The sequence below is a fragment of the Convolutriloba macropyga genome, chromosome 4, assembly GCF_964194025.1.
Source record: "Convolutriloba macropyga chromosome 4, txConMacr16.3, whole genome shotgun sequence".
Lineage (NCBI taxonomy): Eukaryota > Metazoa > Xenacoelomorpha > Acoela > Convolutidae > Convolutriloba > Convolutriloba macropyga.
In genome coordinates this window covers 70,327,894-70,343,433 of record NC_134471.1, presented here as the reverse complement: position 1 = coordinate 70,343,433, position 15,540 = coordinate 70,327,894, and the positions used below count along the sequence as shown (strand labels likewise).

At 36.1% G+C, this 15,540-nt stretch overlaps 4 protein-coding genes across 4 annotated transcripts in view; 3 read left to right on the top strand and 1 right to left on the bottom strand.

Annotated features, from left to right (window-relative positions):
• Positions 1 to 15,540, bottom strand: part of LOC142337869 (uncharacterized) — a 240,646-nt gene that overhangs the window by 92,728 nt on the left and 132,378 nt on the right. The window lies entirely within an intron of this gene.
• LOC142337872 (leucine zipper transcription factor-like protein 1) overlaps positions 1 to 15,540 on the top strand; it is a 458,027-nt gene that overhangs the window by 413,972 nt on the left and 28,515 nt on the right. The gene's annotated exons all lie outside the window — the stretch shown is intronic.
• LOC142337865 (E3 UFM1-protein ligase 1-like) lies at positions 10,654 to 13,125 on the top strand. The gene has a single exon (XM_075387465.1). The coding sequence runs from the start codon at positions 10,659 to 10,661 to the stop codon at positions 12,990 to 12,992; it is 2,334 nt and encodes a 777-aa protein (XP_075243580.1). The 5' UTR covers positions 10,654 to 10,658; the 3' UTR covers positions 12,993 to 13,125.
• Positions 13,231 to 15,258, top strand: LOC142337866 (WD repeat-containing protein SL1-17-like). The gene is made up of 3 exons (XM_075387466.1): positions 13,231 to 13,602; positions 13,953 to 14,117; positions 14,528 to 15,258. Exons 1-3 carry the CDS (start codon positions 13,417 to 13,419, stop codon positions 15,152 to 15,154), a joined length of 978 nt encoding a protein of 325 aa, XP_075243581.1. The 5' UTR covers positions 13,231 to 13,416; the 3' UTR covers positions 15,155 to 15,258.

The following is a 15,540-nucleotide window of genomic DNA, read 5'->3' as shown; positions in this document are numbered from 1 at the left end:
AGATTGGGGTCACGAGGGAATTTGGATGAACTTACGAGGTGAAATATTATCACTTTCAAATCTGTTCAGTGCACCAAATCCAGATAACGCAAACAACAACGAGCATTTTCTGCTTTTTGTAAACGAAACTGGAAAAGGCCAAGTTTTGGTTGACTCAGATGGCTACGATCTTGGTGCTTTTGCCTGCCAAATGATCTTTTCGACGCTCACTGAATTTTCTTTCGACAGTTTATTACTAAACAATGCAACCCACTGGATAATGAGGTTCACCAGAAATTGTGTTCAAAGCCAAATTGGAGATTCGCCTGGTTGTGTCGGTTCTCTGATCCGGATTACGTATTACCACACAAACCTTCAGCCACCTGAATATGATGAAGCTGTGCAAAATTGCAAAAATTTTGGATCTCTATTGTTTGACGGTTTTGCCTGGTCCCCTGGAAAAAACAATCACGTTGTAGCCAAGATGGGAAACACAGATTTTTGGGTTGGAATTAGTGACAAGGAAAACGAGGGTATATGGGTAAATCAAGGAGGACAGCAACTGGTATACGGCGATCAAAATGTACGTATATGGGCGAATGGGCATCCAAAAACTGATTTGAACAACCTGGAAGATGGGGGATTTTTCAAGGGAACTCTGATGTTGGAATCCCCACCTGATCAATTATACTTAATGGATGCCCCTCTTAGTACAAAGTTGAATTCTTTTTGTTTCAGATCCGAATTGGTTTAAATTATTTATGTATTTTAAGTATTTTTGTTGTTGCTTCTTTGAGGCTATCCGGGTCAAGTTGTCGGCGCTTTTATTGAAAGAAACTTACCGAATGCATTGAAATTGTTAGAAATGCTTTTAGTCGGTTAAGACGTTCTGAGATTTCAAAAGATTCAGCTCATATCCGTATATAATAATGCGCTGAATTTTCGATAATTTTTTTGCGATGCGCATTTCGGCGTTTTTCAGTGCATTGCAAGTGAAAACTTAAATCCGCGGCAACAAGGAAAATTCACAAAACCGAGACTCAGGCATTGAAACTAGAAGGCAGATTTTCTAAAAGTAAAATTCGCACTCAACTCAGTCATAATGCAAATGCAGTTGCTAACTGTCAGAAACGGCTCAAAATGAAAATGAATAAGATAGAGCTTTCAAAATAGAATAAAAAATCCCAACAAAAGTCCCTAAAACTGTGACATTAAAGGCTTTTTCCAGTGATGTACTGGTATTTGTAGACGGCGAGTAAATTTACTCAGATTGGCGAAGGAAATTCGTTTTGCGAACTTACAGGAAGATATTGCGCTGAAATATGTTGAATGCGCAAACAGTTTTTATATAATCGGCTGAGCAGATCTTTAAACATATTTTTGGCACATCTCTTTCATAATTTTATCTGGTTTTCAACGCCATTTCAGCGCTTTTGGCGCATTTCTTACCTAATTATCAGAAAATTTCTCGACTCGAGAAGAGCAACAAGAAAATTAAGTCTAACGAGAGCGAGATCAGGTTTGTCTCTTATAAGAGAAATCAGACAGCAACCGGGGCGTGGATATCCTGAAACCCCGCAAACTTTTTCTTCTCTCCTGATTTTTATAACTCACTCTCACCGACAATAATTACAAGAAATGCAACTTTTTTGGAAACTTTATGGGCGGGAAAGATAAGAAACAAGAATGGTGGGGAAATAGATCTTTACGAGTTAGTTAATTTTTCGGTTTCCTCCTAGATGGAGCATTGAGAAATTCAAGTTTTCTCATGGGGCATTGAAGAAAAGGTTACCGAGATGGAGATTAGCGAAAAACAAGCGATAAAATTAGCTCCAGAAACTTGGGAACAGAAGTGTCGGGTATCAAAACTTACCGTATCATGAACTATCATTCTTATCAAGGCAGTTAATCAAATTGTACGCATTGCATTGCAAATGGGCCAGCATCTCATTTGGAAACTTAAATCCTCATTGTTGGCGGGAAAATTTGTTGCAAGGTCCCGATATCAAAACTAAAATGCGTTTTTAGGACTCAATTTAAAAAGTAATAGATGCTTTGATGCAAAAAGTATACACAATCTGGACAAAGTTCCAAAAAATTAGAACAAAATTAGTCTGTGCCAGGGATGTATTGGAGATTTTAGGGAGCGGTTAAATTTATTAAGGTTGTTAAGAGGAAACGGTATGATTTGATGATTGGATTGCAGTAAAAATATTATTGTAGACGCTTTTAAGCTTTTATTACCATAAAAGAGAATTGAGAATACTAATATTTTGCGAAATTCAAGATAAATCAGACAGATATCGGTTTAGGGCAACGAAAACGTACTTAAAAGCTATTATCTCATAAGAAAAAATCAATTTCATCAACTTAGACATACCTAACAACGGCTTGTGGTAAAATTTGAATAAATTGTAGACGCTTTTAAGTAAAAAATGCTTCTTTTTGTTATGATAATAAATGCTTAAAAGCGTATACAATAAAAATTTTACGGCAATGCGATCATCAAATCAAACAGTTTTCGTACTAAAAAATATTTCTAAAACATCTCTGGCCGAGACGCGAGACGTAATTTTATCTTGTACGATCTTACAAGATTCCTGCAAATATGGTTAGGTTATTATATCCTGCATTTTTTTTCAGAGATAGCTATCTTGTTAGATTCTTGCAATGAGCGGCTCCTTGTTCTAAATGAGCGGCACTCTCATTGATATATTTATGTGACTTATTCTTCATTTCATCGTTTGTGTGATTTGTTCTTTTTTTCCTTTGAAAACTATAGAAAGGGTTGCATGTATTTGAGTGATTTATATGCATTCAGCTCTTTTATAAATTTCCAAAAAACAATATTGATAAAATTTATATTATTCGTATGATTTCAAAAAAAGCTGCTTCTGAAATCATAAATTAATTCATTATAGTTTTTTCGTTATGTTTCCATTGAATTTTTCTCACCGGATGTAGTAAAATACGCTGTTTCCGTAATATATCAATCTTTTCAAAAGTTGTTCTTACAAATTGTGTTTTTACAGGATCCAAGGATGGCTTGCAAAATTTTGTGAAAAAATTCTTAATCTTGTTTGAATTTTGTACGTACAAAAGTTTTTTTTTTAATTTTGACTGAAAATCTTACAAGAGGAGTCATCTTATTGTAGAATTCTGAGAAATCTTCCCTACTAGATCTTACGAGACAATCATCGCAATTTACTCCGAATAGCATCAACGTACAATAAAGATAATTGATTTAAGGTTTTACATTTAATATGTAAGAAAACTAAGATTATAATTAAATGAAATGTCTGCCAAAGTTTTTATTGAAGTACCCCTTAGTCCTAGAGTTTTTTAGTCTCTCTTGTGATCCGACTAATATTAGATTAATTGATTACGAATGTCAAATGGTTACAGATTTGTATCTTTTTTGTTTACAAAGTTTTTGTTGAGAAGAATCAATCCTTGCAATAAGGTTTTTGTTCGTTAACCTTCTCGGTATATTCATATGGTCCAAAATTGTCCACATAACTGCTCGAATGAATTTCTAATTTAAAATTTTAGTGTTTTTTTCCAAAAATGACCTCGTTTTTGAATCGGAGTTGTTCTGATAAATAATTTCTATCACACGAAAGATAAATTAATCCTGCAATGGAATTTTTTATAGACGTCCAAGTTTGAAAATGAGTTACAGTTGACTATGGTATAATACGATTATCAGCTTTTGTTCTTGCAACCTTTCTTTGTCGGCCCCAATTTTTTTGCCGAACTATATCCGCAAATGTATCTTCGTTCAATGAATTTTGGCTGATTGATAATTTTGACGTAGTCGTAAGTGGTATCATTAGAAAGCCTAACAAAAGCAAAACATTGCATTCAAATAAATGTTTCGAATTTTATGTTTAGAATTGTGGTTTTATATTCTGTGAACAATTTCTGTTTTCCTTTGTTTTGGTTCACTTTTTGCACTTTTTTGCAAAACTTTTTGATCAGTTTTGTTTAAGCATCTAAAAATTGTTAATGATGGTGTTATTGGTTTAGCCGTTGAATGGTTAAATGTTAAAGAGGGTTTCTGAACTGTTTGAGTCAATCTTGTTGGCTAAAATTTTGGCTGAATAATCGAAAATTAACAATTTTTAAAGAAAAACAGCAACAAATATGAGTTTCTTAACCCTTTATGTCCACGTTCGTCAACGCAGAGACCTCAAAAAAAAACAAAAACTTTTGTCCAATATCAACTCGCTCATTTTACAGTTTTCTTTTGAGCGGCTTTTTGATAGTTTAAATCAACATTATGGCAAAATGCATCGTTTATTTTTTCTCTAATTTTCTTTAATATGAATTTTTTTCTTTCTGGTTGGTGTTTTTTTCTTTTTTAGGACTTGATGCGCTTTACTTTTCTCATTTGTTTGCACTTTTTTCAACATTTTCATGCTAGCGGAAAATTGTGGAGTCGTAAATAAGGGCACACTGGAGTAGTATAGAAACCAAACAAAAATTTGAAATAGCTAAATTTTTAAACTTAAAGACATTGATGCTGAAGTTTGACGTTCGAGCTGGTTTTTGATTTTCAGTGACTATTTTTTTACATACAAAGATTGATATCAGCTTTTTCGATTTTTTACAGTGTTTTCTCTGGAACGCTTCCGGAGCTTAAAAAACATTTCGATGATGCGTAAAAGTGACTGTTTAAATTAAATTTGGTTAAATAATGTTCAATACATTTACACTATTTGCTTCTCACATATCATTATATTGTAAATGTTTGTTTTGATTGTCTTTCTGGAATTTGGCTTTTATGGCTAAGTATACGGTATCAATGACGTTCTAAGTCAGTTTTAAATTTAATTGAATGGTATTAAACAAAGGTGAAAAATTCTTCCGCAATTTGCTGCCAAGTGGTGGGTGATAAGCACAACCAAACAGAAGAGGGAGGCTCAGTGAAAAAGACGCACAACAGATGTATGTGTTCTTCGTTAGTCTTAACTGGTGAAAATGCGGTACAAGTTTTAGAAAGCTCAACCGTGCAAGCCATCTGAGCAAGCAGCTCTTGCTGCAATATTTTTTGTCAGTGAGTAATATATTCGAAAAATACACTTTTTGTTAAACAATGCCTCAGAAAGAAAACAGACTCCAAGAAGAATTTGTGACACCAGGTTGGTTAGAGTTTTATGAAAATTGTTAAGACCTCGGAATTTTATTACTTCAATATTTACTGCAGATAATGATTGTGCAGTTTTTTCTTGCTCATCAACGAATAAATTGACGTTGCGAATTTCAAAAGTTGCCTTATTAATTTCATCAGAAAGCATTTCCTATCTATTTTTCTAAAGTTTTTGAAAGTTGCTCTATTATAAGCTCACTTGAAGAGCGATCTGGCAGTATTGATGTTTTTTGAATTGGCAGAAACTCATTTCAAGAGACTACCCTAAAATTTTTTCACGCTCCTAGATTTGTTCTGGAGAACCAAATTCTGGAGAATCTCCAGTTGATGCTCGTCGACTAAGTTTTAAACAGTCCGTAGAAACATCATCTTAGCCGGGTCAGAAAACAATGCTGTAAAGTGTATTTTTGTCGTCAAAGTTACGCTCAAGTTTTGTACTGCATCATGCTCCGCGCTACGACAATAAACTTTCAGAGTAACTGGTCATTATTGTTGTCCTCAGACTTGGAATGCAAACGTTCTTGTTGCACTTTATAAACAGTATCAATTTTTGCTTTATTTTAGTTCAGAAATTGGATAGGAAAATCAGAAACTTTTCACTGCTAGATAGCCTAATAAAAATATCACACTTGAATTGAAGATATTAGATGTGTGTTTAGCTTTTTTGTGAAAACTTTTTTAAAAAACATCATAGCGCACCAATAGTTACTTAGACAGTGAGAATCTTGAAGCTCTCACTGTCGGCACATGATAATTCGTATATTGATTGGTAGTAATCTTTGTGTCCGATTGCCGAAATTGATTGTGTTCATGCCAGTTTTTTTATCGTTTGTTATTACAGAATTCAGCCGTGTTTACATATGAAATATCCGTGAACACGGCTGAGAAATCATTTTAATCAACAACCCAAAAACAATGAATGGAAGCAAAACAAATCAAAATTGGCAAACAGATAAATATTTCAGCCAAATTGGAAAATCAAATCATGAAAAATCTATCAAAAAACTTTTTCAGATTTTTTACCATTTCCTCTTTCTAGATGCACAATGCAACTAATTGGTGCAAACGAAAAGGAATAGACTCATAAGAATTACTCAAATTAGCATTAGAATGACTGAAATAAGATATAAATTAGCCCAAGTCAAAATACTGTGGCGAATTTTTTCTCGGCTCTACTCTCTTTTGGCTCTCCAAGCTTAGTCGGCATATAGGGTTTAACCCCACCAGCACGCATTTTTAATATAGTTACATCCTATATACCTTTAGGTGATTTGCAACGGCAGCAAAAAAGCTACGGGAGGGGGGCAAAATAGAATAGATCCACTTTAAAATGACGCCATATAAATTAGTCCTCAAAATTTTCAAATATTTTTCGAATTTCAGAATGCGAGCTAAGCTTAAAACTTGTTTTTCAAAAAAAGAACAACAAACATACTGTGTCATTATGACCTTTAGACTATGAAGAAGAAAACGTACTTTGAAGTCATTTCCGTTATTCAAACAAAGATCACTTTCGCTTTTATTTGAATTCGCTCCCTCTTGTTGTCCAGTGTGTTAAGACAGATTTTGAGATATTAGGTGATGATTAAAAGCTCTGTGTGGGTTAAAAGGGAGGAACTGAACATGCAATCTATTCGTTGAGTGCCGCTTTTAACACTATAGATTCGCAAGCGGTCTCGCTTATTGACTCAAAAACGTTTTTAATGGTTTCAACTGTGATCTTGTCTTATTAACCGTTGAGAAATTATGCCATCCCTTCTATTATTCTATATGTTATTTGAATTAATAACCACCAAACCCCTTCAGTAACAAACAAACAGTACTATCTCATGACGGTACAACACAAATTGACCCATTAAAGTAGTGATATCTCTTGCTATAGAGATGTGTAATCGAACCACAAATGCTTGTCTGATTTGGAGGAGTTGGATTTGAGGTGAGAATCCATTGTAATTAGAGTAGCTTACAATTACAGTTCTTACTTTCACTAGACAATAGTGTTACGAATGTAACTTTATTATGACGATGTGGAATACTGACTCAATTCCGTAGTAGGCTATACTCACTTTGAAACAAAAGAGATTGGCAAGCAACTGAATATGAGATTAATCGACAAGAGAATGGAAGTTGATATTAATAATAAAGTGGGAAATGTGAACACATCAGAATACTTGACGTTTTATTCGGAGGTAAAACTTTACCTTAATGAGTGACTAGGAGCAACAAACTTGAATCTAAATGACATAAGGACAACTAATAATTTAGTACACTTGCGAATTATCATATACCGTATCAGAGAAATTTTGTTGTATGGAGATGCTATAAACCCATGAGTGCAACTTTTTGAAACTTCAATCAAACTTTAAAAGTGGTATTCGGATGATAATGACACTTTCGGCTCTTTATAGCTTCAAAACACTTTTTGACTCAATTAAAGAAATGTTTCTGCTTTCGGTTACCATCTTACCATGTCCTATGTCATTACCAAAGGCCATTTTCTAGAAAACACACAGATGATGTTTTTCCGAACAAACTGGAAAAAGTTGGCGGTTGAAGAGTTTTTGGTCGCGTAATAGTTGGTTATAACAATGCAAAAAATAATCTTTTGAAAAAATCACTAAAACAATTGGAATCGTTGTTTAAAAAGCTGGCCTTTCATGCCAATGTTTCACTTCAAAAAACCACAAATCTTTCATTTCATGGTTTGAAATAAATTTACATTCTAAGCTCGTACAACACATAATATTGAAGAATTGTGAAAAAAAATTGAGAAATGGATCAACAAGGAGCCGTTATGTAATATATTAAAGAGTCCCGCCTATAATCAAAAAGGGTGGAACATCTTTTGGTTGCCAATGAGGGAGGGTGGCTTGAACATATTTAAACCCGGCGATTGTTCTAAGGAATGTGAACAATCAATTTCAGTATCAAGGCCCTAGCACCTATATCTGTTTGAAGCCAAAAATAAAGCAGCAACAAATCATACATGGCACAAAAAAGAGAGAGAACTTGATATCAAATTAAAAAAAAACAAACAAAAATTAAGACTGAATTGAAAGAGAAATGCTTTCACTTTCTGAACATAGCTAGTGAAAAAGAAGCGGCAAGCTATTTGAACACTGCTATGCCTTTGAAGAGATATCATTTTTTTCTAAAGAAAAGCAAGTTTTGTGATGTCAACTACATTCGCTATGGTTGGGTCCCGGTTGTGCCATCATTATCCACATAAAATGAAAATTTCACTTTGGTACATGTCTTTCGCTGTCCGGAAGGAGGATACACGCCAAATAGTCATAATGATCTATTCGTGATTCCACTGCAACTTTCTTAGATGTCTGTAATGATGTCGGTGTTTAACCTCCTATTCAGTTGTTGCAAACGGAAGTTTTTGCTCTTAAATCAAAAATTAGGTGATGGCGATGATGCAAGACTATATAAATAGGTTAATGGATTTTGCGAATCCAGGTTAAACAGGACATACTTTGATTTTAAAAAGTTTAACCCGCTAGAAAAATGTTGCCCTGAAAGTAGTAGCTAAGCCTACAATTATAATGTATCTTCTCAAAAAGAAAGATGAACAGAGAATAATTGATGTGGAGAGAGCAACGTTTTGTCCACTAGTTTTTGCAAGCACTGGTAGACTTGGCCCATCTGCTTAAAATTGCTGAAAGAACATATGGAAGCGCTTTGCGCCAAAAAAGTACAACTAAACTGACATCATTTTATGAATATTAGGAGGACAAAAATCAGTTTAGCTCTCCTCAGGATTTCCATCCTCTGCAATCAAGGCTAAAAGACACTTGAGCAATACGTTGTTTGTGTTTCAATGGGATCTGTTGTTGAAGAAGGTTGAAGAAGAACTCCAACAAATCCTAGTTTCGTACTTAACCATAGACACTGAATGTAATCATAGCACCAACCCATTTCATTCTCTGCATTAGACAAATACATGAGCATAAGTGTTTTGTGTTCCTTCACTTTACGCAGAAATTTTCTCCGTTATTCACTGAAAAGCTTCTATGTATATATGTGTTTTTTGAAATTCATGTTTTTTCATATGAAGAGGATTAGCTGAAAGAAAGTACTCTGTGATGAGGATTACTTTTACCATGTTTGGATAAAATTGTTCAAAACAACAATTTACTTCACAAACATTCTTTCTATTGCCAGCATCCTCAGGAATTAACTAGTGTAAAATTATTCACAATTTTGCATTGATAAAACAATGAGTTTGTTTACTAATATGAAAAAATGAGTTCTGAGAACCTTCGTCAATAGTGAAGTCGAATAATTAGTCACATTGAATTTCGTTTTTTCTCTTTTAATTCTTTCAAAAAAATCTTGACGTTTTCTTTCTACCATATTTCGAAAAAAAAATACACGCATGTTGAACTAGAATTTTGATGTCAGTTTTTTCTCCTTCAATTTGTCTCTTGTGTTAAACGCGGGCCACCGATGCTGATATGAAGCGCTTCAATTGTTGTTATTTTTCAGTCGTCGCTTCATTATCAATTGTTTTCCACTGGAATGCTCTTGTATATCCGTAGTGCTCACTTACATGTTACCCGACAGGTTAATCCAACTTTTGATGTTCATTTATCCTAGATGTAAAATGTCTGCAGGTCTGCCCGATATAAATGGATTCACATCCAAGAGATTTTTTTTTCATAAACCATGTTGGACTTTAATATTCGATCGAAAGGAGACGTGAGTGCAGGCAGGCATAAATTTCAATTGTTTGGTTGGAAAAACAATCAACAGGAGAAAGTGTATATTTTTTCTTTCAGCTTAAAATCAGGTTGCCGCGGTACTGCAGAAGAAGCAGTTGCTTCTCTAAACTTTGGCTGCTGGTGCCTTCTTCCTGTTTCCGGATGACTCGGCAGCCGCTTGTTTCTTCCAGACTGTTAGCAGCTTTCGTTAGCGAGTTTCGTTAGCAATCATTCCCGACCATCTTTCTGGGTATCGGTTTTTCCAAAACTTCTTGGCATTGTCCACATTCGTGTCGAGATCCCTTTTTGTCAGATGTTTCAAGACTGAACTCTAGATTCTGATGTAGCAGGTTAGCTGATTTCAACCTTGTTTTGGGATTCCCTCTTTCTGCTGATTCTCGCGTCCGCTTATCTCTCAAAAAGTTTCCGTTCTCTTGTAGCGGCCTCTTTTGGTATCATTTCACAATGACTGCAGCAGCAACATACCAGATCTTCCGTTTTTTCTTGACATTTTGCGTGAAACCATTTTTTGCAACCTTTACACTCCACGGCGCGACTTCTAGATACAAAACCTCTTGCAATCGGGGCATGTTCCGTCAGTGTTGTCCAACTGGCCCTTGGTTGGGTCAATACCGACATTCTCGTCTTTAAGTTTATCCTTGAAGGATTTCAACCAATTGTTGGCTAAGACAACCGCTAAAGATGCGCTAAAGAATTGCAAGTCCATCTTTTTGGCAATACCACTTATCGTTACATTTAAAATGTAAATTTAAAGTTCTCATTTTTGTTTAGTTGAATAATATTTTCAGGTGGCAAGAATGTCTTGGGCGGAAGCGTATGAACTAGCTTTGCAGCTACAAGAAGTTCAAGCAACCACTGGAGAAATTCGTTTGTCTGACAGGAACTGCGTAGAACTTGTCTCATACCTAACCAATAAAAACCTGATTAATCTTATTTTCACTCTTGATGGACGAGAATACTTAACTCCGAAGCAATTACGTATTGAGGTTGAACAAGAACTGGAATACGCTAAAGGTCGAATCGGGCTAGTTGATTTGTGCGATACGCTGAATGTTTCCGTTGAGCATGTTGAACCGGTAGTGAAAGAAATTATCACTGGTAGCAGTTCGGTTTTTATGGTAAACAGCGAGATCATTCAAATTTCATATATCGAACAGATGGCCATCGAGACCAACTTGAAGCTGCAAGAAAGTGGTGTTCTGCCTTTTGGGGAGATTTGTTCAAAGTACGATCTTCCAGTGTCGTTTGTTCATGATCAATTCGGAAAGTATATCGGGTCTTTGATAGATGGATTTTATACTCCAGACAAACAAAGTTTAATGACAGCTTCTCATCAAGCGTCGCAAGTTGGTAAAGTTAAAGGGGCTCTACTGGCTACTACAAAACCCATATCGTTGAAAACGCTTATATCAATTATCAAAGTGTCAGAACCAATTTTGTTATCAACTGTGAACGATCTGATATCTAAAAAAGAAGTTAGTGGCTCCTTTGATCGAGGTTCTGATATCAACAGTGTTTTCATTCCGAAAATATTCCTGCAACATCAAATAGATTCAGTTCGTAAAAGTTTAGAGTCAACCGGCATTATAACATTTCACCAACTTTCAAAACTAGCAATTGCTGAGCCGAAAAGTTTTATTGAGCAAAATTACGAAGACGTAAAGTTGATGTTTTTGCCTGACTGCTGCGTAATGGAGAGTGTCGTTTCGGAACCTATTGCTGCTTTGGAACAATGTATATGCGATCGGTCATGGCTGGATCTCGGCTCTATCTTACCCTCATTGCTAAGCAACGACAACATTTTACAAATATACTCAAAGTGTGCCGAGAACAATCCAAGTTTCAAGAAGGATATTTCTGTGTTATGCGATACAGTTGTCGTTTCAAACAGTTTTGTCTCGGATCTCCAAAAAATATTCCACGAAAAGGTGAAAAATAAAGCTCTAAAAGATGTTCAAGAAAACTTCCTGATGGTTGAAAAGATTATAAACTCTACCACTGAAAGTTCAGCACAACCAGCATCGAATTCTAAAAAAGAGGAGCGTAAACAGAAAGCAATGGGCAAAAAAGCTGGGTCTAATAAAGCCATGAGTGTAGGAGGTCGCGGTGGTAGAGAAGCCAAAACTAAAAAAGCTGTCAAAAATAAATTCCGTGACCGTCATGACGACCATGATTTAAGTGACAGTGATCAAGAGAGCTCAGAGAACAAATCGTTGACAGATAAATTTTTGGCAGAGGTCTTAAAGACATCTGACATTGAAGCGTTGTTGGAAGAAAAATTTAGAGACGAAAGTCCCAGTGATTCATTTTGCTCAAGTCTGGCTGAAATCATCTATGATCCATTGAGAAAACTGTATCAGGAAACCCTTCGAACCGAATTTGAGAAGAACCAAGAAAAGAAAGTTTCTGTAACCGACATGCAAAATTCTTTGAAAGATTTTGCAGCATGCTTACCTCTGCTTGAGAAATCCGTGTCCGAGTTTAAGGATTCGAGCCATTTTACTCAGATAGAGCAACAGGTTATGAAGAACGAATGTAATAATGCCATCAGCACACTAGTCAACATAATCTTGGACGAATATAATTGCTCAGTGGGAAACCCAACCGATATGACCACTGATCAGCGACTGAAATTGATCAGTAATATCAGAAATGACGCCCAGAAACAATGTTTGATGGCTTTATGCAAAAAATTTGACAGTTTAGCAGATTTTTCAGAAGCGTTCTCCAAGAGCTGCGAAGACTGCGATGTTTACATTGGGAAAATTGACAAAAAGAAGGAAAAACTGTTAATTTTAGAAAGTTTGAAAAAGTCGGAATTTGATGTTCGTAACGCGGAAAATTTACAGGAACTGCTTCACAAAAGTTGCTTGTTTCTATTCCAAAGGACTTTCAAGTCACCGATAAATTTGCCGGGAAAATTTGTGACAAATTTCCTCGAAATTTTGAAAGGAAAAGTTGACGAAAAGTTGTTCGAGACGCTCACAAAAGCTCAAACATGTATTCTGAACGAACTTAAAAGCAAAAACAATGCTGCAAGTGAAACACCAGATGAAAATGCCGAAACAAATCAAGAGCTGTTTGAAAAGCTAAAAAGCGAAATATTCGCAGCTCCTGCCTCAAATCACTAAATGTGTAAATATTAAAGTATTATTTTAATGTTGTCCTTTTATTATGATTTGGTGAAATATATGCTTCATTGGTTATGAAAAATTATATTGTTAGATAGATCAATATTATCAATTTTAAAAATCTCGAGTTGTATCTATTTTGATGAGCTCACTGAAAGCGTGCTAACTCTTGAAAATTAACTTGGCTCTCATCCTGAATAAAAAACCAGCTATTTGTAACTGGTTCTTCGTTCAGATTCTGGTTGTTTTCAGATTAGAGTGTCTCTTCACTGCAAATCTTGTTACGATAGAACATATTTTAAGATTGATTGTTTGTAAAAGAGTTCCTTAAATCCATCAGATTAGCCTGATTGCGGCCCAATCCCCCGGAGAGATCTGTTAATCTCTGATAATACCGAACAAAAATCTTGCTTTCACTACAGCCATGAACCTAGCTGGTCTACCTGGTGGTCCGGCTCCTGTGGGTGGGCAATTCTCAACCCTGTGCAAGAGACCCAACTCCCATTCAGACTCCATTTGGAGTGTTGCATGGAAACGACAACCTCCCAGTAATAAGCAGAGTGTGCCCAGTGACGTCATAGTGACAGGCGGAGTTGATGACACCGTCAAGGTAGGGAGGCATGTGTTATCACATAGAAAGCAACCTTAGTGTTATATGACACTGCTATCTGGTGCAGACTGATATATTGGTCAATATTAGAAGGAAACTTGTGGAATACGGTTGTGTATCGTAATTGGAATGGAACAAGTCGAACTGTATCGCTCAATTTCATGATGACTCTCGTACTCTTCTAGGCCGCGATAAAATTTTGATCAGGAATAATCTGTTCCAGGTTGCTGTTTATACTGCAGTGTTTTCTATGAAATGATATTTTTTTGGAAAATATATTTAGAATCTCGATAAAAACCAAGTGCAACAAGTAATTAAATTGTCATCTCAGCATTTTGATTTGCTGTTAGGTATGGACATGGGTTGGGGACAAGTTAGACGAGAGGTTCAAGCTTGATGGACACCAGTTGGGAGTGATCTCAGTGGACATTGACGAGACTGGAACTATGGCCGCCAGCAGCTCACTCGACTCACACATCAAACTGTGGGACTTAGAAACGGGGAAACAATTGAAGGTCTGTCGTACTTTGAGCCGAAATTAGAATATTTGAAGGGATGCTTGGATGTAAATCCATATCTTGAATAGTTTGACAAATAGGTTGTTTACGTACATTTGCGTACGTACGCATATTAGAACTTGAGCTGGTTGTAGTTTCCGCAGTTAGGCCTTGTATTGCATTTTGAGGTGGAAACAGCTTCTATATAGCATCCAAAAACGAAGACTAACATTTTATCAATTGCTCGAACAACTTTTTTTGCTGTTTTTTCATGTATGACTTTAAACTTCGGCCTGACCAGCTTGAACTCGTAGCAAGTAACTAATTGACAGCCCCGATGTCTTGTAAATGAAATTCGTAAAGTAGGGGATAAAGCAGATAAAGCGGAAGCTAGCTTTATGTTTAAGGATGAACTCTAACTTTTGTAGGATATCGATGCCGGTGCAATAGACGCATGGTCAGTCAAATTTACAACCGACAGTAAATTCCTGATTACAGGAAGCCACAACAACCAGGTTAATATCTTCGAATGTGAATCGGGCAGGAAAACGACCAGCCTAACAACTTCAGGAAAGTTCAACCTCAGTCTTGCGGTGTCTGCCAAAACGAAGTATGTTGCCACTGGAACTATGAATGGTTATGTAAACGTCTTTGACGTCGAAACTGGTAAAACTGTTGTAACCTTAGAAGCACATACGATGCCAATTAGAGGAGTTTGTTTCTCACCTGATAACCAACTACTAGCCACTGCCTGTGACGACAATACGTTGAAGATCATCGACGTTTCGGCCCCGACGACTCCAGTTGCAACCCTCTCGGGTCACCAGTCGTGGGTTCTGAGCGTTGATTGGTCAGCCGACAATACCCGACTTGTTTCGGGCTCATCGGATCGATCTGTAATGGTTTGGAACTCGGCTTCTAAGAAGTCGGAGGCGACGTTTGTCGAGCACAGTGACCAAGTTTGGGGTGTGAAATTCAATCCCCAAGGAAATAAAATTGTATCAGTTTCCGATGATAAAGCAATTCATGTTTATGAAGTGCCACCTTTGGGATAAATTTTTAAACTGTTGCTTTGTTCCATTTGGAATTGAAAACTTTCAAGGTCAGTTTCGTTAGATGCCTCTCTGTACATGTTGTGTATATAATTCTTTTTCTCAAACACTTTTCGTTATTGAAATTGGGCTATCGTATATCAATTAATGAGGGAAATATTTCCTGTTCATGATTATCTGATCGAAGCCGAATGTCAGCTCGCGGTGACCGTAGAGCCGATAATGCTTATTAATACTTAACATTCGACCATTGAGATGTGCGATTAATAAGTTGTTTATTGCAAACTGATTAATAGCCGCCGTCAGCCTCTCAAACGGATATTATTTAGGCGCTCTCCTTTTTACAATTCAAAGAATTTGAATTGTATTAGGGCGCTGTCTTTTTTAAA

Coding starts and splice junctions, on each gene's coding strand:
- LOC142337865 (XM_075387465.1), top strand. CDS start 10,659: ATGTCTTGGGCGGAAGCGTATGAACTAGCTTTGCAGCTACAAGAAGTT.
- LOC142337866 (XM_075387466.1), top strand. CDS start 13,417: ATGAACCTAGCTGGTCTACCTGGTGGTCCGGCTCCTGTGGGTGGGCAA. Junction 13,603..13,952: donor GAGTTGATGACACCGTCAAG/GTAGGGAGGCAT, acceptor ATTTGCTGTTAG/GTATGGACATGGGTTGGGGA. Junction 14,118..14,527: donor AAACGGGGAAACAATTGAAG/GTCTGTCGTACT, acceptor TAACTTTTGTAG/GATATCGATGCCGGTGCAAT.